Genomic DNA, 25,715 nt, shown 5'->3' with positions numbered 1-25,715 from the left:
GTACACTTTCTTTGGTTAACTGGTATTTCCTCACTAGATTTTGATGTATTATCCTTGCTACCTGGTCGTGTCTATGAGTGTACTCACAGCCTGGGTGATCACTTTGCACCCCGTGGTGATATGTTGGATCATTTCTGAGGCCAGGTGGCATCGTCGACATGTGTCATCTGACATTCCGGGCTCCTTTGCGATGTATTGTATTTTCTATAGTTTCTGATGTTGATTACCTGGTCTTGGATGGCCAGCATGAATCCTTCAGTCTCGGGGAAGAGCGTCCCGTTTGTGAGCCATGCATTGGAAGCAATGTTATCGACGTGATCTTGATGGAGGTCATTGTAGTGTCTGCCATGGAGTGTCTTCTTTGCCCATCTTTCTAACTTCGTTTCTTGTACTGTCTGGTTGGGAGGGGGGGGTTCCTCGCTTAGGTTGAGTGGGGTATACCACTTATCTATCTTCCTTATGGCCTGGTGGAGTGGTGCTGTGTTGTTCTCGAAGTAATCCATTATTATTATTATTAGCCATATGGTGCAAGGAAGCCTGAGACATGCTGCACTAGCCAAAAAAATTTCTGAGAGAGAGAGAGAGAGAGAGAGAGAGAGAGAGAAGGAAATCACCAAGAAAGAGAAGAATGATTATATCCAGCTCAGGACCCTGGGTGTGTGCCAAGCCCATACTCACCAGATGTGAGCTCCTTGGGTTAATATATGTTAGAGAAAGCAATGATACGTCCTTTTTTAAAGTTGATCATTAAAGATTCAAGATCTAATGTCAGACGTAAGTTTATGATATAAAAAAATCTGCTGTAAGTCTCTTCAATTTCCCTGGAAGTAAAATGAACAGACGAGGGATGCTGCTATTTCTTATCATTATATGTAACGTAAATAATTGATAGTAAATATCTGGACTACACTTAAATGTTCCATCACATGCCTAGTCCTTATATTTCACCAAATCATCTAAGCCAGATTCTGTGCCAAATATCAAAATTCTGTCTACATCATGTTCTCCACTATCAAATAACAAAAAATTTTCACCAATTTCAAGACACAACCATTTCTTTTTTTGGGGATAGGAGGAACTTGATTCTTCTTTTGCCTCCAACTTCTAATAGTGCATGATAAATTTGGTAAAGATGGCATTAGAGAACAACCCGTTGTATCTAAATTAGCTAAATAATCGATAATTAATGCTCTCGAAGACTGTTGTGAATTAGTAGCCGCCTCTTTTATATTACCATAGCTTGGTAAACTTTTGGTTTTGACAGGTGGGAGGGATGACTGTGCTCACTAAAGGATTTGCAAGCTGATATGTTATCATTTTCTAGTATAGTATGCAATTTGGCTTTACATTCTCTTATTTCACACGTCCAGTAAGTTTTATCACCGTATTTTCTATCAAGTCAATATATGTAGTTATCATCATCCACTATTTTAAGACCACCACGTCTACTCGTCACTGTATAGACCATTATGAGGGCTAAGATTTATATAATATAAAAATGAGTGTGCTGCGAGAACTTTGTCAATGGAGAAATGAAACCAAACTGTCAACCAGTTATTTTATCTTTTTTTTTTAAATTTTATTATTTTTTTATTTTATTTATTATTTTTTATTTTTTTATTTTATTATTTTTTATTTTTTTATTTTATTATTTTTTATTTTTTTATTTTATTATTTTTTATTATTTTTTAAAATTTTTTATTATTATTTTTTATTTTATCCGTGAATACCTGGTTGATTTTTCAATGGTTGTTGTTATTATTTGGTTTGTAGGAGCATTAGCAACTAAAGCCATATTGCTCCGGGATATGCAGTGGTCATTCCCTGACCTTTCCGAATCCTCCGTATTTGGTGGCTCACGGGCTCGAACCCTGGTCTAATCAAGAAGCGTGTGCTACGCACTGCTGCTCCTGCCCACCTGGCTACGGAGGCGGCAATTTTTCAATGGAGAAACGAAACCAAACTGTCAACCAGTTATTTTATCTTTTACAGCAAAATTGCCTTACGGCCAATTAGTTATACGGTGAAAGCGTTTGTGGCAAAAATGCTTGTGTCAAAGATGTTTATGGCGAAAATACTGGACACGACTGTATAGATAACACAGAACTGAAATCATATACTATACGATTGTTACTTCGTGTAAAATAATAATATCATAATTAATTAGGTAGTGTTCTCCTTGCAGGTAGTTGAGGCTGACAGTTTGAATAAATTCAAAGATCAACTGGATAGTTATCTATATAAGAAGGGAAGCGTATAATTTGTATTTTCTTTTACCTATATAAGGAGGGAAACATAATTTGTATTTTCTTTTACCTATATAAGGAGGGAAACATATAATTTGTATTTTTTTATCTACTTTGTTTTTTTTTTTGTTTTTTTTTGCAAGTACAGCAAATATCTGCGGCTTCCTTTTACTATAGGGAAAATACTATTACCTCAGATACCTTTTTTATGTTTAGCTTCAACATCTTCTCTTACATTTCCTTCTCAGTTATCACAAAATCATTCAGCTCCCCTATCAGTATTTGATAAAAATCTTAAGTATCCATATCTCTAAAAATGTGTGAATGTAGATGAAAACACATATTCAGTTTGTCAGCTACCTAATTACATGAGCAGTCTCATCAACAATTAAAGCGTTCATATCTAATGGACAAATGTGATTCATCCTCTTCCTTCTAGTGGTTATATAAGTAAAGAAACTTTTTTTGGAAATAAACAAGGAATTACCTTTTATTCAGTGCGTAGGATTTCTTCTTTCCCAAATCTCCTTATACGAATAAAATACAAAATGATACTTAAAACAAATTTAAATAATTAAAATAATTTAAAACTCATAATGTGTTCCTCAATATTGATACACGGACAATCCAACACCCCAGGATCACAGCGGAGAACCCCACCCGGACCCCAGAAATATTAAACCCAGCATGCAACCTTTAGTGAAGGAAGACATTTTGTCATAAATGCAAAATTACAATACGAATAAAATGCTATTAAAATAAGATGAAAATTCAATAAAACCATGCAATTAAAATTCCTCACTGGAATATCAATAAATTACTATTTAAAATACGATGAGACAAAATAATTTAAAAGATTCCAGTTCTATTAAAATATATTGGGCATATGTAAGCTCTCATTTATGTAGTAAAGAAATTTTGTATTCTTTGCCAGAGGTATTAGCATTAGAAGAGGCATATGATGCAAAAAAGCAACCTTATACAGCATCAACAAAAAAAAAACTCCTATTTCACTCATCCATTTCGCTACAAATGTTTGTCCAGTTCTTCCTTGAATTTATTTAAGCTATCAACTTACATAATGACACATGGAAGTTTGTTCCAACAATCAACTACCCGCTGGCTAAAGGCAAATTTCCACACATCTATTCTACAAGTGTCTTTCCTCAATTTCAATTAATGCCTCTCAGGTGTGTAATGTGAACAAGAGGAAGAATCCCATCAGCACTGAGCTTGCTGAAACTATTCAAGGCCTTATCGCCTCAATCAGATCATCTTGGAGGTGCCTAGTCTCCAAACACTGCAATATGCAGAACTTATGCCTTTCTTGGTAAGAGCAAAACTTTGTTCCCCTTGCCAATCTCGTTGTCCTTCTCTGTACTCATTCCAGCAGCTCTTCATCCTTCCTAAAATGAGACCTCCAGACCTGTATAGAAGGGAATAATCATCTCCTTATCCCTGCTAGCAAAATTCCTGTATATCATTGACAAGATCCCATGAACAACTCTGGCAGCCTCTCTGAACTGTTCAGAAAATTTAATATCTGACTACACAATTACTCTCAGGTCTTTTTCATTCCACCACCCTAGTACCACACAGTTGGTAGGTTACACTGGGGTTACTGCTACCCATATGCAGTAACTTAGCATTTGTTAATGTTAAACTTCAGTTGCCACCTCTCAGCCTATCTGTCCAACGTTTCTAGATCCTGTTGCAGTAGCATACTGTCATTACTGTCACTAACAATCCTGCCAACCTTTGTATCATCTGCAAACTTGGCCATAAAGGCTGATATACCTTCATCTACATGATTAATAAATAAAGAAAACAACAATCGGCCCAATGCCAAACTCTGGGGAGCCTCTACTAATAACATTAGTCCACAAAGAGCGGTATCCACTGATTACCACTCTCTGTCTTCTCACACTCAACCATCCCTTTATCCATAACAGCAACTTGACCTTAATGCCATATTGCTCTAATTTGTACAGTAGTTTTTCCATATGCAACAGTATCAAAAGTTTTACTGAAAAATCCAAGTAATTGATATCAAAATTAATTTTTGCCTTTGGTTCTTTTGTGAGCACATCATAGTATCCAATCAAATTGGTCAGACAAGATTTCCTCTTAACAACCCATGCTGTGTCTGAACTTCCTCCTTTGTGACTTCATTACAAACTATTTTACATCTACCATAAGCTTCTGTATCACCTGAAAATTTAAATGCATCCCATGCATTTCTCTTCTCTGCCATGAGTTTCATTAGTTCATCTGACATCTATTTAGGTCTATACCTTGAAGAATATTTCTTAGTTGGTAGGAAAAGCATAGTGGTTCAATGATTAATTCCTTGAACTCTTCCCATTTATGAAATAAAAACTCCTCCCTTTACACTTAATGGTAGTTACATCTTTAAGTAAATCCCAAATCAATAGACTTGATCCCTGCCACCTAGTTGTTCTTTTATTTGCAGATTCTTAATGCATGAATTATCACTGCTGATAATCATTTTTTTTTTTTTTTTCGCATCAGCTTCTGTGGCCATAATGCACCTCCCAAAGTTTTTGCATTTTACTCTGATCCAAGCCCGAGGAGGGATTCGAACCTGTAACCTTTGGGTTACCAGGCAGGCACTTTACCCACCTGGTTAGCCCGGTCAGCACTGCTGATAATCAGATCAAGAGTATTACTCCCTCTTGTTGCCTCTATAACATGCTGCTGTTGAAAACACTCATCCAATAAATTCACAAAAGTCTAGATGCTAGTCTGTGAGTGACCATCCCACAAGTTCCAGTCAAAATCCCTCGTTATGTTTGTTGTTGTTTGTTTGTTATTTGGTTTTTAGGAGCATTAGCAACTAAGGCCATATTGCTCCGGGAATATGCGGTGGTCATTCCCTTGACCTTTCCGCATCCTCTGTATTTGATGGAGATGGGCTCGAACCCCGGTCTAATCAAGAAGCGTGTGCTAAGCACTGCTGCTGCTCCTTCACACCTGGCTACGGAGGCGCCTTATTTCTGTGTACAGCTGTCTGTTGTACTCATCAGAGTCATTAGGCCTATAGCACACTCCTACTCTCCTTTTTGCTTTCCCAGGGCTTATGTCACACCAAACTGACTCAACATTGAACTGGCCACTGCTGGCCAGTTCAATGTTGAACTGACCAGCGGTAGATGCACTGCCTTAGATTTTATGTTCTGGATGCACTGCCTTAGATTTTATGTTCTTCTTAGAGCATAACCTCTCCCACGCTCCTATCATGTCTATCCTTTCTGTATACATTGTATGTCCCATATTCAAATTCTGCATCCCTTATATCCGAGTAACACAATGTCTCCGAAATCCAAACATCTGTATTTGATATCTTCACCAGCACTTCAAATTAATCGAACTTATTTACTATACTCCTAGCACTGGTGTATGTGCAAGTATACATGCTCCTGTTTCTACTCTTAGTTACCTTAACACAGCCCATGTATTTACTTGTTCCATGATAACACCCAGCAGGTGCTTCAAATTTCCAGCACCTTGCTTTCAAGGCTGCTGCTCATTCCAATAGATTACTGCAAGAATCACGTTTACCTCTCCCTGCAGCTAATGTTAATCTATTAGTCTGTGTGTCCTCCCCCAAGCTAGCAGTTTTCCGACTTGCCTGACACTACCTTGATAGCATCAGCAAAAATTCTTGCGCCCCTTTCTATTTAAGTATGCCTTGTTCCCATAGAAGCAGTGTCTTCTGTTAACAAGCACAGACCATGGTGACAATACTTAGTGAGTATTGTCTAGGCCTTGCACAATCTCTCCAGAGACAAATTGATTGACAAGGCTCATATCATATACTCCTGCCTATCATGTCTGGACAGAATTGCAGACACTTTAAAATTTAACCATAACTGGCAAAATTTTTAAACATTGCCCTGTAATTGTTAATTAAGTCCTCTGATCTCCTACTCTTAACATCATTAGCATTAGTAGAGGCATTTGATGCAAGAAAGCAAGCTTATGCAGCATCAGCCAAAAAAAATAAATAAATAAAATAAATAAAAAATAACCACTTCCACTCTCTGTTCGTTCGAAATACCTGTCCAGCTGAGCATTAAACTTATTCAGGCTATCAACCTCCACGACAAGGGATGGAAGTCTGTTCCACCAACCAACCACCCGCTGGCTAAAGGCAAATTTCCTCACGTCTATCCTACAATTTGAATTTATGCCCTCTCAGGTGATTATTCTGAGCAAGAGGAAGAATTCCATCAGCACTGAGCATGCTCAAACCATTCAAGGCTTTTATACACCTCTATAATTAGTACCAATGTGTATAACAATATCACCTTTTGTGCCCTTAAAAGATAACTGCTTTATAACATCATCAACTTTTACCCTCGGTAGTTAAACCCTGGTCCTATTCTACCTATCCTTCTTACACAATATATTTCCTGTCTCCCTGAAAATAGAGCCACTGACATTAGCATTAGTAGAGGCATTTGATGCAAGAAAGCAAGCTTATGCAGCATCAGCCAAAAAAAAAAATAAATAAATAAATAAATAAATAAAACATAACCACTTCCACTTCGCCCCTCTGTTCGTTTGAAATACCTGTCCAGCTGAGCCTTAAACTTATTTAGGCTATCAACTTCCACGACAAGGGATGGAAGTCTGTTCCACCAACCAACCACCAGCTGGCTAAAGGCAAATTTCCGCACGTCTATCCTACATCTGTCTTTCCTCAATTTGAATTTATGCCCTTTCAGGTGATTATTCTGAGCAAGAGGAAGAATCCCATCAGCATTGAGCATGCCCAAACAAAACAAGGCTTTATACACCTCTATCAGATCACCTCGCTGGTGCCTAGTCTCCAGACACTGTAATTTTCAAAACTTAAGCCTTTCTTCGTAAGAGCACCCCTTTGTTCCATTCACTAATCTTGTTGCCCTTCTCTGTACTCATTCCAGCAGCTCTACATCCTTCTTGAAATGAGGCCTCCAGACCTGTATACAGTACTCAAGGTGTGGCTGGACCATTGCCTTATACAAGGGGATAATCACCTCCTTATCCCTGCTAGAAAAATTCCTATATATCATTGACAATACACCATGAGCTACTCTTACAGCCCATCTGCACTGCTCAGAGAACTCCATATCTGCTTGCACAACCACCCCCAGGTCCCTTTCATTCTCTACCACTGTCAGTGTAGTACCACAGAGTTGATACGTTGCTCTGGGGTTGCTGTTTCCCATATATATTACTTTAAATTTGTTAATGTTAAACTTCATTTGCCACCTCTCAGCCCATCTGCTCAACTTTTCCAGATCCTGTTGCAGCAGCATAGTGTCAGTAGTGTCCTTGACAACCCTGCCAACCTTCGTATCGTCTGCAAACTTGGACATTAAGCTTGATATACCATCATCAATATCATTTATAAATACAGAAAACAATAATGGACCAATACTGAACCCTGAGGGACTCCACTAATAACATTAGTCCACGATGAGCAGTGTCCATTGATTACCAATCTCTGTCTTCTTCCCCTCAACCACCCCTTTATCCATAGCAGCAATTTGCCTCCAATGCCACACTGCTCCAATTTGTGCAGCGGTCTTCCATGTGCAACAGTATCAAAAGCCTTTCTAAGATCCAAGTATATAATTTCAAAGTTATTCCAAGTATATAATATCAAAGCATCATAGTATCCAATCAAATTGGTCAGGCAAGACCTCCCCTTAACAAAACCATGCTGTGTCCAAGCTATAACTGAAGTCTTGTCTAGATGATCCTGCAGTGCTTCTTTAACCAGTGCCCCCATTAATTTTCCGGGAACAGAAGTTAAACTCACAGGTCTATAATTACTTGTGTCAGCCTTTGATCCTACTTTGTGAATTGGGGTCACATTTGCACATCTCCAGTCCATGGGTACTTCCCCTGAGTCCAAGGAAGCTGTCATAATTATGGCTAAGGGTTTGCTTACTTCCTTTGCTCGTTCCTTTAATATAAGTGGATAGATCCCATCCACCCCAGGTGCCTTTCTTGTGTTTATCTTCAACAATTTCTCCTCCACTTTACTCTCAGTTATTACAATATTCTCTAGCTTACTGCCAGAGTTGAATACACCTCAGGCATTCCCTTCGCTGAATAACTTCTCATGTGTGAATGTCGATGCAAAATATTCACTTAGTTTGTTAGCTACCTGAGCATAATCATCAACAGTTGACCCATTGATATCAAGTGGACCAATCTGATTCATCCCCTTCCTTCTAGAGTTTACATAAGTAAAGAACTCTTTGCTGTTTTTCTTTGCATCCCTTGCCAAAGATTTCTCGTAATCTGCCTTCGCCTGCCTAACCTCCTTTGTAACTTGGTTACAGATCAACTTGTATCTATCATAGGCTTCTGTGTCACGTGTTAATTTGTATGTATCCCATGCATTTTTCTTCTCTGCCATATGTCTCATTAGTTCATCTGACATCCACTTAGGCCTAAACCTTGAACAATATTTCTTAGTTGGTATGTAAAGCCTAGTAGCTTCCAAGATAAGTTCTTTGAATGCTTCCCATTTTGAGTTTGCTGTTGGTAACATCATCAGTTGGTCCCACTGTATAGAATTTAAATACTGTCTCAGTCCATCGTAGTCGCCTTTACGAAAGCAATAACCCTTCCCTTTACCCCTGATGGTAGTTACCTCCTTGAGTAAATCCCACTTCAGCACACTGTGATCACTGCCACCTAGTGGTACCTTTATCTGCAGATTCTTAATGCATGAAGAATCACTACTGATAATCAAATCAAGAGTATTACTCCCTCTAGTTGCTTCCCAAACATGCTGATGTAGAAAACAATCATCCAATAAATCCAAAAAAGCCTTGCTAGTGTGTGAGTAACCAGCCTCCAAATTCCAGTCAATATCTGGGAAATTAAAATCCCCCATTATAAGACTCTCTGATTTACTGGCCCACTCTATTTCCTTGTACAGTTTCTTATTATACTCATCAGAGTCATTAGGCCTATAGCACACTCCTACTCTCAATTTTGATCTCCCAATGCTTATGTCACACCAAACTGACTCGACACTGCACTGTCCAGCGATGTCGACTGGCTTCACTTCCTTGGATTTTATGTATTTCTTAACTAATAGCATAACCCCTCCTCCCTTTCTATCCTGTCTATCCTTTCTGTAGACGTTGTACTCCCCAAATCCCAGTTCTGCATTCCTTATATCTATGTGACATCACGTCTCTGAAATCCCAACAGTATCTGCCTTTCATGTTTTGAGCAATACCTCAAATTCATCAAATTTATTTACTATACTCCTAGCATTGGTGTACATGCACGTATACATGCACCTGTTCTTTTCCTTAGCTACCCTAACACAACCCAGGTGTTTACTTGTACCCCAATGATTCCCAGCAGTCTCTGAAATATCCTGCATCTTATTTTCAAGGCTCATGCTCATTCCAATAGAAGCAGTGCAAGAATCACTTTCACCTCTGCCAATGGTGAAATCTATTAGTCCTTGTATCACCCCAATCTAGCAGTTTTCCGACCCACCTAACACTGCCTCGATAGCATTAGCAAATATTCTTGCACCTTTTCTATTTAAGTGGTATCCCATCCCTGTAGAAACAGTCTCTCCTGTTAACAAGTACAGACCAGGCTGAAAAAAATTCTACCCCTTGAGCCTTGCACAATCTTTCCATGGCCGAATTGATCGACAGGGCTCTCATCATATACTCCCTCCTATCGTGTCTGGGCAGAATTGCAGACACTTTCAATTTCAACCCTAATTCACGGTTTTTTTTCAACAGTGACCTGTACTTGTTAAGTAATTCCGCCAGTCTCCTACTCTTAATATCATTAGTGCCAACTTGTACAACTATATCACCTTTTGTGCCCTTAAAAGATGATATCCGCTCTACAACGTCATCAACCTTTGCCCCTGACAACAACTATCTCCTGTGGGACCAGCACATTTCGCCTTGGAGGTTGCTGCTGCGTTGCCTGATGATCAATCTCAAGATCTGGCATTGATGTGGCAGCTGAGAGCTTGATGGGTCACCAATTTAATTCCTTCGAGGATATCCACCCTGTTCTTCAAGCTCTTATAAAGGCCCATAACAATGCTTTATTGGTGCCTAATATCCTTGGACTTCTTACATCGAGCACACATAAAGACATCCCCTTGGCAATACCATGTCCCATTCCTAATAGCTCTGCAAACATCAAACAAGCCATATATTTCATAAGGCCATCATTCAGAGGGCAATGTTCTCCTTCAGTTCTCTCCAGAGCCACAGCATTCCCACTAGCTTGAGCCCTTTGCTTTGCTGCTCTGGTGTGCAGTATGATTTTTGTTCAAATTCAATATAATTAAAAATACTATACTAAAGAAATATATCTAATGCCGTAATAACACTATGCATTGGTTATGCTATGAAATTTATGTTATTAATTATATATAATTAAAATTCAAATGTTGTTATCAAAACACCAGTTACACAGCTGTGCTGCCAAGTTTGCGTTATGTGTATTAGGTTATACTGTTACACTTTCAAGTTATAAGTTAATATTATAATATTTAACAAAATTATCCAATTAACACCAACTTAAGTGATTTGAGCTTTAGAGCTACCTATTCACCACAATTAAAAATTCTGAATTCACCTACCACTCATTCTATAACTATAATAATGGCAGACAGATTCAAATGTTACAAAGGTATAATAAGTAGTAACTATATAATATCAGTAAGTACACCATAGTTACACTATATATGTAGTTAAACTTATGGGTAAACTATGGTGTACTTACACTGATATTATATAGTTAATAACAACCCATAACGTATTATGCCTTGAGCATTTAGTCTTCAAAATAAGCAGTAATCTACAAAATCTCTTGCTAAATTAAAAAATAAAATAACAAGCATGACTGGGACTATATAAAGCTACTTATAGAGAGTATGATTTGATATTACAATTAGGCCAATAAAACCTATCCGTTTCCTGGAGCTGAAAATTCTGACTGGTGCGTGGATACTCTTGTCCCAGAGTGTTCAGCTCATCTCATGCCCCAAGTGTCCAAGTGAGGTTAAGGTCGGAGCTCTTGCATATTTGTATCTTCTAACCAAGTCAATACATGCTGTGCAATATGAAATAGCACACTGTCAAGTCAAAACAAAAAAGACCCTCATTATACTGCTGCTATGGTGTAGAAAGAGTGGAATTGTCCAGAATGTTAATGCACTGCATGACAATCACTGTGATAGTGCTCTGCCAAACTTCAGTTGAGATGACATACTCTGCTAAATAACATTCTGTAGGCATCACCAAACCCAAACAAAACCATCATATTGGAAAACTGTGTACTGCGATTCACTCCATTACATAAGCTTTCGACATTCCAGGGACCAATTATTGTTTTGTTGTGCCAGGTAAGTCAATGCTATGCACTACATTCTTCCATAAAATCAATGTTATGCAGCTCCCTAAGTATTGTCCTATATTAATATCAGTTGTTGTGGTTTTTGTGAACTCCTCGCTGACAATATTCATCAAAAACTGACAGGATCTATGCACTGCCCTTCTGAGCACCCTCCAGTCTCTTTCTATATATTTCTGCATTCTACCACAACATTTTCCAATTTTTGTTTTACAGTTGTAGTAGCACCATGATATTTCTATCTGGTTGATGATCTAGGTTGCTACAGTTTTGCCAATGCCACAAACAAATTCACTGCTTACCATCTCAAGATGAAACCCTGTTGGAAGTTAAGTTCAACCTTGACCCATCTACTATTTTGTTGATCTACTTACTTCTAGCACGAATGCAGTTACTTTTATACCTATTCCTGGAAAATGGTGGACATGCTAGAAAATATTCCTGGAAAATTAGGTTAACTTTTCCTAAATCTCAGATATATCCAAATACTTTTGGCAATACAGCATGGAAATGTGACAATGTAGCACGGATATGTGCGAAATGGCATACTAGTTATGCTCAGATAAAGTTGACTTCCTTATGTTTCAATTTTGGCAATTCGTGTTTTCCCATAACCTTGAATTAAAGAAAAATCAATTTTATCAGGAAAAGTTATCTTCTTCAAATTATAGAAAATTCATGTTATCAAAAAGAAATAATTACAGGAAAATAACTGTACGTAATAAAATAATGAAAAAAAAATCATAAAACTATAAAATACTGTACAGAGGGAAAAAAATTAATTCCTCTTTTCCCCATTGACTATACAATTATTAAAAACCACGAGTAGACTTGTCAACTATATAAAAGAAAATTATATAAAGCTATTTTATTTGTGTTTGGTTTAATTAGTACTGCTTTATTATTTTTTAATTATAACTGTATTTCATCCAAATTTCATCCAAATTTTGAATTAAAAAGGCTTTGCAAGGATATCCTAAAATCTAAGTCCTACAATGTCAGGAACCTTTCTGTAGGTTCCTGACATTTTCACACTAATTTACACAAAAATGGGTTCATAAACACAATATGTCAGTGAAGACAAATGATGTGAAAAATAAAAAGTAAATATTAATATCTTTCTATACATTAAAATAATTTTCCTCCTAGCGATATTTATTCAGCCAATGGGAGAAGAGGGATGTGGGTTACGTGGTAATACGTAACAAATACTAAAATACGTAACAGAAGCTTTTACTGTGGTAAAACAAGCTTCCGTTTTAGTGTGATCATGCTAGATAAACTTTGCTTCATTTATCTAGCATGACCCGTGGTACCATTCATGATTTCCATATGTAATGTACAGTATTTAAGTATTCATAGCTGAGGAACAGACACAGTGTCTTCCTCAGCTATGAATGTCGAAAGCTTCTGTAAATATTTTATTTGGCTTTATAAAAAGAAGCGAGTGCAGCCCCCTAGTAATTACATTAAAAAATGTCCATTCATACTCTGGACAGCTGAGGCCAAAAGAGTTTATATCTTCATTGTAACTGTTTTATTACAGCCAATATATAACAGCATAGAGTTAACAATGGGCTATGCATTTTTTGTGGTGGTATACGGGACTGATCTTGCAACATGCACATTTGCATCCATGATTGTTACCCCAGCCAACCATTGTTAACCTAGAAAAAGAAGAATAAAAAAAAAATTAAAAAAAATTTGAGATCCCTAGTCATAATTAAAAAATTAATAATAATAAATAACAAATAAAAAAAAATAAAAAATTTAAAACACTCAAAAACAAAATAAGACAAAAAAATGTCAGCCAATTTCATAATTTTGCTATATTTTTCATTTTGCAAATGTTTTTTTAGAAAATATATTAATTAGGAAGGGAAAAATTCATTTTAAAAACTATGTACACATTTCACAGCACTTCTTCCATAAGAGAGAGATATTATTCTCATTTGAATGCTACCTACCACCTAGACAGCTATATTTTGAAGATTGCATCCTCATCACTGAAACCCAGTAACCTGATTTAAGCAATGAGAGATGCCAAAGGGTGCAAGATATATTCCAAGCCAAATTAGGGCAAATGCTTTTAACACCACAAAAAAATTATACAACTATCAACAGTTAGTAAATTGTAAGTTGTAATTTTTCCATGGGTTTAAGCATTTACTCTAAATGGCTCAGTAATAAAGAATATTAATTAGAGAATGTTTAAAAAAAAATTACCAAGGGCACCTGGCAGCAACAGAACTTTATGATTTCCATGTCCTACTTGCTCGTAATGTATGTGTACTCCAGACACTTCAATTTTCTTCCCAGGATAGCTATTAAAAGCAATTAAAAGTTGCACAATGCCCACAATAATCAGCAAAAGTATATTATAATGTCACTCAAAAAAACAAAGATAAAGTAACTTGCTTTTTTATAAGCAACAAATCCACATAAGAATTTTCATTCTAACTGAACTGTTTGCTCCCTGGATAAACTTCTGTAGAATACATAGATCAGATAAATACAACAATTTTTTTTTTTTTAATGGTAATTCCAAAAGCAAAATATTACTAAAATGTATAGTACTAAGTACCATGTATGAGTTGAGAAGACAGAAGACCTTTACTGATGTCAGAATTGAATCTATATATTGTAATTTCCATGAAATTTGTTTCAAAGAGCAGATGTAGAAGGGATAAATGAAGTAGAAAAGTTTGGAGCTGAACTGTTGACGAGCTGTTCTGAAAGCCAATTTGAAAGAAAAAAAAGGTAGGATTACAGATGTTAATTCCACCAGTGCTCACGGAAATATCTGTAGACAATGCATATGGCAGAAGTTGAAAATCTGAGTGGCAAAAAGACAGTGATCATTAATTAACCTAACTGACTTTTCTTGGACAGAGTCTAGGAGAGGTTTTTGGGGCATTACACAACATGTGAGATATTACAATAGCCTATTATGGGAAACAATATAATATCCAAGATTTGTACAGAGAAAGGAACAAATTAGGAGAAAAGCAACGGTGTTAGCAAAAGAGAAAAATCTAGTTCTTATTTCTTTTCAATGCAAAAAATCAATATCTGTGGTATGTGTAAATGCCAAGAAAGGTTAGAAGTCAGGGTTACCCCAGTAAGAATATGTAATTTTATTAAGAAACCTTGGTGTTGTTACCAATGAGCATAGGTATAACAGACACTTTTTTGTAAGGTAGACTGAGTATTAGAAGGAATGAAGCTAAATAAAGTTTCTCCTCCTTACAAAATTTGGAATTACCTAGAGATTTGAATTTAAAGAATGTGGTTGCTATCTGAAAAGTGTAGCTGTTTGTGCAGAGCAGAATTTTTCAAACTGTAAAGGTAGTAGCATGCTATCATCAACACAACTATGAAAAGAATTTCTTGTCAAAGGGAGAAGGTCATTAATACACAGGAGGAAAAGATTTGGTAGATAAACAGAACTTGGCAGAACTCCAGATTAGCTGAGAGGTTTTGGATGATATATAACATGTACCATTAAATGCAATGAGCTATAACATGTACCATTAAATGCTTTTAAACAGAAATCCTGAGAGGAGTTGTATTTTTAGTTTGTCGATTTTTCATTGCAGAAATGGATTTGACCTCTAAAAAATGTTCCAAGATTGTAACTTTACACGAACATATTTCCCTTACTCGGAAGAAGATAGCAGAACAGTGTAAAGTTAGTTTGAGCTGTTAGCAAATTATTATTATTAGCCATATGGTGCAAGGCTGTCCAGGCTAGCCGGGTGGGTAAAGTGCCTGCATGGCAACCCAAAGGTCATGGGTTCAAATCCTGCCTTGGGCTTGATCAAAGTATTACAAAAACCTTGGGAGGTGCATTATGGCCACAGAAGTCAATGTGCCAACAACTACCGAAAAAAAAAAAAAAAAATATGGTGCAAGGAAGCCTGAGGCTTTTGCTGCACCAGTCAAAAAAAAATTTCTTAAGTTATTCTGAGGGAGGGAGAAAACAAGAGTCAGAAGTAGAAGGGATTCACCAAGAAAGAGAATAATAATGATATCCAGCTCAGGACTCTGGGGTTGCCAAGCCCATGCTCATCAGATGTGAATCTAACAAAATGATCAATATGGAATAAGACAGATTCAATTTCACCTCAAAGAAGCATATGTGGACAGAAAAGAAAAATAATGCCCAAACTGATGGTTATATAATCAAAATAAGAAATATAGACCCTCATATGACCAGGTCTAACTTACAAAAGGATTTGGCTGGAACTGATGTGAAAATACATGATGCAACAGTCCATCACAGATTTTTAAAGGTTGGTCAGAGAGCTCATAAGCCAATCAAAAAGCTAATTTTGACTCAAGCTATGAAGCAAAATAAAATGAAGAACGCCAAAAAGCATAAAAATTGGACTAAGAAGTTTGGAGAAAGCTCCCTTTTTTAATGAAGCCTATTTTGGGGTGCAGGAAATGAGACTTAAGGTCAGATGGAGAAAGTGCATCTGTTAAGCATATGCTAAGACAGTTGTTTTTCTTAAAAGCTACTGGTTCCCTTGTACCTATAGATGGGATGAAATCATAGACAAACATAACAAATTCAGCAACAAAAGTACTGTCAGAACTGAATAAGCTAGATGAAACTGCAAATGTCATTTTTCAGTAGGACCTTGTTCCCTGCCATTCAAAATTTTTTGAGGAAACAATATGAAGTGCTTGGAATGGGCTGGAGACTCCCATGACCTCAGTCCCACTGAAAATCTATACCTGTAAGGACAGGCTCAAAAAAAAAAAAAAAAAAATTATACAATGAAGGAAATGATTTGTACTGTAATACAGGTGTGTGGTTCCATGTTGCATAAATAAATGAAACTTGAAAAACCTGATTGATTCCATGCCAAAACAAGTAAAGATGATTATGAAGGCCAAAGGAGGTCATATTAAATATTAAAAAGTATATTTCTTTGGTTTTTATGCTTTAATTATGAAATAAATGTATCTTTTTGAAAAAATATCTCTCTGTTCAATATGATGTAAGTTTTTTCTGAATTTTGCAAGGCTGAATTCCACAAACTGTGAGGCACATTCCAAGTTGAGAATTTTGTTTGATACTGTCAATTGATTGCTGGCAAATTGGTGATCATATTTTATTTCACATGGCTCCACCAGCAATTTGGAATGTTATTTCTGATCAGGCAGATAAAATGGCAAGTGGCAAACTGCCAATTTTTTTAATACTTAAAAAGAAATTAAAATTCAGTAAATAGCTCTTAACAAGTTGATAAAACACAATGTACCAAAATTCTAATTTTATTCACGTCAATTTGTCGGGCTTGTCAGGTCTTCTCATTTTTTTTGGCAAAGTTGGAAAATTCTGCAAACATTTTACACACTGTTTTCAATATCAAAAGATAGAACTTTCAAAGCACTTTTACTACAGTTGAATAGAATGTGATTTTTGTGGCTCGCTTCACGTAGTCAGCTCATTTTAAAAAATACTGATTATTTGGACCATAGTTAAATGAAGTTCATTGGTGTTTGTCATGATAGTCCTTTCTCATTCAACACGCAACACAATTCATCTTTTATGGGGTGCAAATGTAAAGTTTTGAAACAATCCTTCTTGAACAGTGAAATACAGTACTGCCATAAGAAAACATTTGCTATTTCCTTTGTTGAATGTATTGGTAATAGCTAAAAATGGCATGCATATCTTTAACGCATTCAAAATCAGCTCTACTGTGAAAGGGCACAAAACATTATTAACAACAGAAGAAGCTTTTGTGCAGCCAGCTGCCATTTCGTTGATAATTCCAGTCTTGAAGCTGTTGCTTCATAACTTTAATGCTGCAGTCTTGAGTAAAAAGAGAAATGTTGTTTCACTCAATGGAAAATATAAGTCAACTCAACAATGATTAATTTTTCACTCTACAAACTGTCTTAGAGGGCAAAAATAAAGCACTCATCCCATGCAAAGCACCAACTTTCACAGTTTACAAATGTTTTTCAGTCAGTGTATTGCATTAATTATACTTCCAACGTATTAAGAGCTGGTTTATTTCTTTAACTTCACACATTCTTCATCAAACTAAAGGTTTTTCTCAATCATAGTAATAAAGTGGAAATGACAAAATGAATTTTTGATAACTGTATCTAATTAACATATGTCCATAAGTAAAATGTTGAAAGCATTATTTTTACTGTCCCACTTAATCAATAACATAAGGCAGGATGTGGGAAATTGCATTTGTAAACTAGTAAGGATAGCAACTCTAATATAAACTTTCTTGAAAGTGTTTCTTTTCATCCTGTCTGGATCATAACACTAACTAAATTGGCTTAAGTTCCGAGAGTATGAAAAAAAGCCGTACCTACCCTGTAGGCACGAAAGATGTTTTATTTTATGAGATTTTCATCAAAGATATTATTTCATAATATCTTTGATGAAAATCAAAACTTTATTTTTTTAAAAATGAAACGCTATAACCGAAGTTATGAACAATGTAACATTCGGTAGAGTAAGTAGCAGGCTAATGTTAGTGACTGAGTTAGTGTCATTTATGTATTTATGTATATTCCTGTTGTTGGTTGGCTCCCAGACTTTTGACTATCTCTACCTGTATATTCTCTTGGCAAAATGAACTCTTAGTACTGGCCTATAAAGTTTTGAAGACTAAATGCTCAAGGCATAATATGTTATGGGTTGAAATTAACTATATAATATCAGTGTAAATACACCACAGTTTACCCACAAGTTTAACTACATACGTAGCGTAACGGCATCATTTAGATTTTATCTCATATTCTAGCTACCTTCACAACGAGATACCAGGTATTGCACTACTTCAAATAAATAATGCTTCTCTAGTAGAAGAGACTACTGTTATTTATTCTCAGTGGGCACCACCACCACCCAGACACATTTCAGAGCTTGTTGGCTCGCTCATCAGTGAGCGAGCAGGTACCCTGGTAATGCAGACATGCCATCATGGTTGTGAAGCTAATTCCACAATATGAGAGATGCCAAATGGTGAAGATCAGTGGCCTAGCTACCATGTAGGCAGGCAAGGAAATTGCCTCCAGGCCCTTTAGGGGCCCGGCATCTTTGGCTGTCTCCTGTTTTTGCAATTTTTATTAATTAATTAGGGGCCCGAACATGTTCTTTGCTTCCAGGCCCGAAAAAGGGTAGCTACGCTACTGGTGAAGATAATGATAATATTTTGAAGACTAAATGCTCAAGACATAATACATTATGGGTTGAAATTAACTATATAATATTGCTGTAAATACACCATATTTTACCCATAAGTTTAACTAATGTACAAGTTAGTGTATTTGCATCATTTCTGTACAAAGCCAACTACATAAGTAATTATAAATTGGCATCATTAAGTATATCTCATATTGTGAATACCTTCAAAACAAGTTGCCATGATATTGCACTACCTCGAATAAGTAACGCTTCACCATAGGAGAAGACTATTGTTACTTATTCTCAGCAGATACCATCACCCATACGGCACAGTTTCGGAGCTTATTGGCTCCTCATCAGTGGGTATAGCCCTAAACGACTGTATCTAAACAATGCCATTACACTATGTATGTAAATAGTTAAACTTATGGGTAAACTATGGTGTATTTACACCGATATTATATAGTTAATTTCAACCCATAACGTATTATGCCTTGAGAAATTAGTCTTCAAAATATTATCATTATCTTCACCATTTGGCATCTCTCATATTGTGGAATTAACTTCGCAACTGTGAAGGCATGTCTGCATTACCAGGGTACCTGCCCGCCGACAAGCTCCGAAACATGTCTGGATGGTGGTGCCCACTGAGAATAAATAACAGTAGTCTCCTCTACTAGAGAAACATTATTTATTTGAAGAAATGCAATACCTGGTATCCTGTTGTGAAGGTAGTCACAATATAAGATAAAATCTAAGCGATGCCATTACACTATGTATGTAGTTTAACTTATGGGTAAACTATGGTGTATTTACACTGATATTATATGACCTATAAAGTGTATGTGTATGTTAATGTAGTGTAGTATGTTCTGTCAGGCCACTTAGTCACCAGGGAGCAGCCACCATATGGGTAAATGCTACTTGGTGCCTATCCCTGACATGCGGAGCCAGGCCTGGGTCTACTAATTGTCTGTGCTATTAAGCACTATGATCCCGCACCTACCAGTGGATATGCAAGACTAGTGGGTGCCAGCAATCCCGCTCTCAGGCTGCCCAAACCGGGGAGCCTGCAAAAAAAAAAAAACTCTTGCAGGAGTTTCAAGTCCCACATCAGTAAACTGAACTGATATAAATAAATAAAATAAAATATATAAAAAATAAATAAATAAATAAAAATAATAATTAAATAAAATAAATAAATAATAAAAAAACTATTGCAATAAAAATAATTTAAAAAAAAGAATAATTATAAAAAATAAATAAAAAATAATAAAAAAAATTTCTTTAAATTTAACTCAGGCAAGAGAATCAACACCCCCATCCCCACCTGAATACTGAGGGGAGGGAAGTATTCTCAAATATCCCACACTGGCTTTCTTTGTCAGTGCAGAAAAAAATAATAATAAAATAAAATTAAAATTAAAAAAAACCTGCAAGTTGAAGGGAAAAAAAAAGAAGTAAACTACCAGCAAGGTCCTCAACTACTAACCAAAAAGAAAGCCTTCTTTTAACAAAAACAGGCTTAGCCAATTCTTCCAGTGCCAAATAATAGTTTACATTACTCAAATAATTAACTTCATTACCCTGCACTAATTCAGATAACACAGAATTCAATCGATGTCCACACTCAACATAAATTGGACAACCATATAAAACACGATGCCAAGCTTCCTCCGCTTTACAAAAACAAAATGGATCTGATTTTAATCCAAAATAATGTAATTTATAACTTAACACCATGCCCAGTAAGCAAATAAGACAACTGCATAGAGTGTGTTTAGTGTCAAACAGCACAAGGGGTTTCCCTCATCTCCACACAGTATACATTGTGGGTGTGAAACAGAACACTGTCGATGGCAGAGGTTTAAAAGTGTATAGATTTTGTATATGTGTAGTGTCGTGTACCGTTATTCCTCTGGTCATTTAGCCATTGGGCCCCAACAGCTAAATGACCACTAGGAGAAAGGGGAAGAAAGGACCATGCAAGGGACCATGGTTCTGAGAGCCAAGATGGCTTTGAACAGCAAAGCTGTGACCAGTCTTCTTAGGTGTTCCCATTCTTGGTGAACCAAGAATGGGAACACCTAAATCCAGTTTAAAAAACGTCACGCATGAGAACGGTGTCCCATCTTCCAGTTTGTCCTAGTTATGGTCTGAGTCTGGTCGCACTTGGGATGCATGTCCCATCCAATTGTCACTTAAAATGTAGAGGGTCTGTTCAGTGAGTCTGGTCCGGTTTTAGTGGTCACACTTGGGACTGATGTTTTGTTCTTTGTGGTGGTGATGATGAAGTAGTGATTGGTTGGTTTGCACTTTGTTGTTACAGCCTGGTTGTTCCAGTGTGTGTGTGTGTGATTTCCTTGCGGCAGGTTGACCAGGGCTTGAGGTTATATCTAAGGCAGATCCAGTAGGTTAGGATCAGCAGGTGGCAGAAGTGTCAGGCATCTGGCAAACATCTTTTGGGCAAAGTCAGAAAAGGCTCTGTAGGTGATTTCATCCTCCAGTAGGTAATGCTCCTGATTTTTAGGTATAAAATGAAGTTGGGTGACAAGTAGACCACGGAGATCTTCATACAACTCGCACTCGTACATAAGATGGTTCCAGGACTCCAGGGAGCCACAGGCACACCTTGGATTATCAATAATTGCCAATAGATTTAGTTTCCAGCAGATTGCTCCGTGCCCTGTGAGGAGGTAGGTTGTATATAAGGCTGGGGAGAACCAGGATGGATACTGTGGATATGTAGTTTGTACACTTGGCAGGAACTTTTGTAATTTCTCCCTTTGTAGAGTCTATCCAGCATTGTTGCCAGATGGGTTCATAGTCTCCTTTTCTCCATGGATCTGTTATTGGCAGAATCTGTGATAAAGTTCATGAATGTAGTGCTGGTTCCACAGTTCAGATGGTAAAGAATACCCACACAGGCAAACTTCTAGGTCTAGGGGTAGAGCCCCTGCAATCACTTGAAGCGCATGAGTTGATACTGTGTTACAGGCACGTGTCATGGTCAAAAGGATCGGTCTTTGGATTATGTCCAGTTTTCTCTGGTTCACTGCTGTTGAGGATTTACGGTATCAGGCACCTGAGGCATATGCAATGACTGGAATGATGACTGCTTATGTGATAACTGGAATAAAGACATCTGCATACTGGGGGAAAACATTTATTCTTCTTCTTCTTATTATTATTATTATTATTAGCTATATGGTGCAAGGAAGCCTGAGGCTTATGTTGCACAAGCCAAAAAAAAAATTCCAGAATTACCTGTGAGAGAGAGAGAGTCAAAAGTAGAAGGGAATCACCAAGAGAAGAATGACGATATCCAGCTCAGGACCTTGATGTGCCAAGCCCATACTCACCAGATGTGAGCCCCTGGGGGAATAAACAAAAACCTGGCATCAAGTATATACAGCTTAGTTGTGATCCCAGTTATACTTTCATTCCATTTGACCTGCCATACATCTAATAACTGCTCCATTACACAGCACTAATATCTATAGTTATATCAAGAAAAGTAAAATTAATACCTTTTCTTAAAAAGTAACAAAAGGCTCTGTATATCATGTACAGGTCCAACGGCACATGTCCAGCTAATACCTGTAGTGCATGAGTTGAAGTTCTCCTACACGCCCTTTATATTGCATTCCCATTCAAATCTTGATATTTTGAATATAGCAGCAATTCTTAACTTTATTAATCAAGTAATTAATATGATGCACAAACATAAGATCAGAATCTAATATCACTTCTAAATGCTTATTTTGATTAACCATCAGTATTTGCTTACTGGCTATCTTTGCCCTTGGTGGTCTACCTATATCTAATTTAACTTTCATAAGCATCATCACAGACTTCTCAGGAGAAATCTTTAATTTATTAATTCCTGCCCATTCTTCTAAACTACCAAGTACAATATCAAGTCTCTCTGCCAACATTTTCTTAGAATTGCCTGAAATGAGGATAACCAAGTCATCAGTAAATGCAATTTTATGGCAGTTTTAAAATGACACCTGCAATCATTGATCTATTACAAGGTTCCAAAACAAGGGACCTAAAACTGACCCTTGAGGGCAACCTCTATTCACAAACTTCCTAAAAACCAAATGCTGGGACATAACAGTAATCTGCCTATCTTCCACATAATTTACTATAACTCTATATAAATTGTCTGGACAATTAATTTTCCTAAGTAAACTCAGTATACTACGATGCCAAACCATGTCAAAAGCTCCATCAAAATCAATAAATAATGCAACTCAAATTTATCAGTTGAGTTTTTAACATGACTAATCAAATCATGTAAAGTGTCTTCCGTAAAATTAATTTTTTTGAAGCCATTATTGACACAGCCAGCTCATATCCCGTAGTTCTAATAATTCTGTTAGATGCAAATAAAGTAATCTCTCAAAAAGCTTACTAAATTGGGTAATAAAGAAATTGGCTTATAGCTTCTTGGATTGGTTATACTCTTACCTGGTTTCCGTAAGAATTAAGTTATGAACAATGCAACGTCCGGTAGAGAAAGTAGCAGGAGTAACATTAGTGACTGAGTTAGCATCATTTAGGAAGTGACATCATTTGTGGCATTTCTGTCTTGCATTTTCGTTACCAATCGGTTTTACTTCAGTCCGAAAAATTTAGTAGTTCTGCAAAAGCTGTTTTCATGTCAAAAACTTGCTTGTTTGCGAACTTTGACTTGTAAATATTCAATATTCTAAAACTCACACTCTTCCCTGATTTGGTCTACACCAATCTCCTAGTAGAGTAGAGGGAATTGATCAAGGTCATTAGCTATACTGCGATGCATTCATGTTACAATTCCATCCCAACAATATCTAAGACTCACACTGCTTACCTAAGTGGCCGGTACCACAAATTTTATAAACAAAATGTATAACTGAACAAGAAGACAGTAGCTAGTGAAAAAAAAAAAATAACCTTCAATTACCTCTAGAATTTCTCCCCACTCTAGTCTGATTACCGATGTTGTACTGAGTGTTGTAACTATAAAAAGTGGGCCCCAATGCAAAGTGTAGTGTGGGCCTCCATGAAAATATATGTTGTGGTAAAAATAAAACATCCTTAAAAACTTGCCCTGGAAGCAGCAGTTACGCTAATACCATTTCACCTCTGTTCACTGCAGTTTCGCTTGTGCTGTGCAGCTAGCTAACAATAAACATGCTTCATGTGAAAAAAAGTATTGTTCATAGACAGTAAATTTTATCATAAACATAACTAAAAAACTTAAATTTTTACTCAATTAAATTTTTGGTAAAATCTAGATCTTGGGTACTAAGCTCATATTTTGACAAAAGGACAGGGACAAATCAGTGATTGGCAGGTGCCACTCACTGCTTTCCTAGCCCACTGTCCTCCTAGGTTGTTTATTCCCCCCACTTGCCGCTGTTTTTAAATCGCAAACCCGTTTTCCGATTTAAAAGCAGCGGGATAGGGGGAAAAACACCCTACCTAACCTAAGCCCCACCCTCCTCGACGACACAAAACAATCAGAAAGCGCCTTCACAATAATCACCCAATCACAGAACTCGACCGTACAATCACTCCGTTCTACGACCACGCCCACTGTGCGGAGACAAGTGGTACCCAAATAATGCATTTTAGCCAAATTTTTTTCTGTTTTGGACAGGAAGGTAGTGGGCCACAAAGCATAATAACGCCACTGGTGGTACTGTACTCCACCAGCCATCAGAGCTATCTCAGTTCATGTTTTGAAATGGTACCAGTTTTGAGAATCCATTCTTTTTGGGCACATGTGCATAATTTCCATAAAAATAATAATAATAATAATAATAAAGTGCATACCCAACAAGAGAGTTTCTCGTAACCGTAAACTTATTATTATTATTATTTTTAATTAAAAAGCACAATCACATTTGTCTTACGTTGGAATTGACGTAGCCGGAGCAAAAACAGACTTATACTGAATTAAAACTTTGGACGATTCCTTATATAAAATATGCATCCTCATAAATCTACAGAATGAAATAAGCGGAGTGAAACCCATATTGAAAAATAACCTATTACAATATTTAAAACAAAGATTTATGTACAGTATATGAATTATTTCACGAAATGTAAGTAAAAAAGTTATACTATAACAAGTAAAAATAAAACGGAATTACGCACCAGGTAGCGCAGCATTGGGTCGAGTAGGTTTTCATATATCCTTATTATTGCCAAAGATTTAAAAAAAACAAGAAGAAAACATTCGCATGGCAAAAGGGAAACAGAAAATTACAGGTAACTACAGTTCATGGTGCCAAAACAGCAAGCTAGGATGGATAATTTACACACTCTATATTGGCAAAAGTAACCAGACACCAGAATGTTACTAAGAATCTTTTATTGATTTGTCGACTAAGCTTAGACTTTCTTTACATTCTGAATTCTCGTCCGTTTACGCTGAACCAAACTGCCATAGCCCATAATAGGTTAGATTAGGCACAGAGTAGCGTTAGCATTACAGATTAATCCATTAATACATTACAGATTAGCATTACAGGTTAATCCATTACTCGTTCGATACAGTAGCTCAGTTAGTTATGTGGGCATGGCTTCGTCGGAAGCCACCGATGTCCCACTTTATCCTAAAAGGATTCAATAGCATTAAGGTCTGAGATCTGGGTCATTGAAGCATTCCGATACCTATCACTTTCAAACAAGTCACAAAATATGCAGAATCTAAAATGGTGCATTCTTATTCTGATTAAGCAAAGAGCGCTGTAGCAGCTGCAGTATAAAAGAGCAATGTGGCAAAGTTTATCAGGCCGCCTTAGCCTAGTGACCGGGGTTCAAGCCCGTCATTGCTGAATACGGTGCTGTTTCTTGTATTCTGTCTATCTTGT

General features: G+C 36.8%; 1 protein-coding gene across 1 annotated transcript in view; it reads right to left on the bottom strand.

Annotated features, from left to right (window-relative positions):
• Nucleotides 1-24,863, bottom strand: part of LOC150085838 (serine hydrolase BPHL) — a 177,274-nt gene extending 152,411 nt beyond the window's left edge. Inside the window, exons 1-2 of the mRNA XM_090373514.1 lie at nt 24,753-24,863; nt 13,905-14,002 (exon numbers count right to left, since the gene is read on the bottom strand). Coding sequence (XP_090229640.1) covers nt 13,905-14,002; nt 24,753-24,838 — 184 coding nt within the window. The 5' untranslated portion in view covers nt 24,839-24,863. The remainder of the gene's footprint in view (nt 1-13,904; nt 14,003-24,752) is intronic.
• Nucleotides 24,864-25,715: the final 852 nt, after the last annotated feature.

This window comes from Mastigoproctus giganteus, chromosome 5 (genome assembly GCF_048544385.1).
Source record: "Mastigoproctus giganteus isolate SK-2022 chromosome 5, ASM4854438v1, whole genome shotgun sequence".
Classification (NCBI taxonomy): Eukaryota; Metazoa; Arthropoda; class Arachnida; order Uropygi; family Thelyphonidae; genus Mastigoproctus; species Mastigoproctus giganteus.
This window is presented reverse-complemented; position numbering and strand designations above follow the sequence as displayed.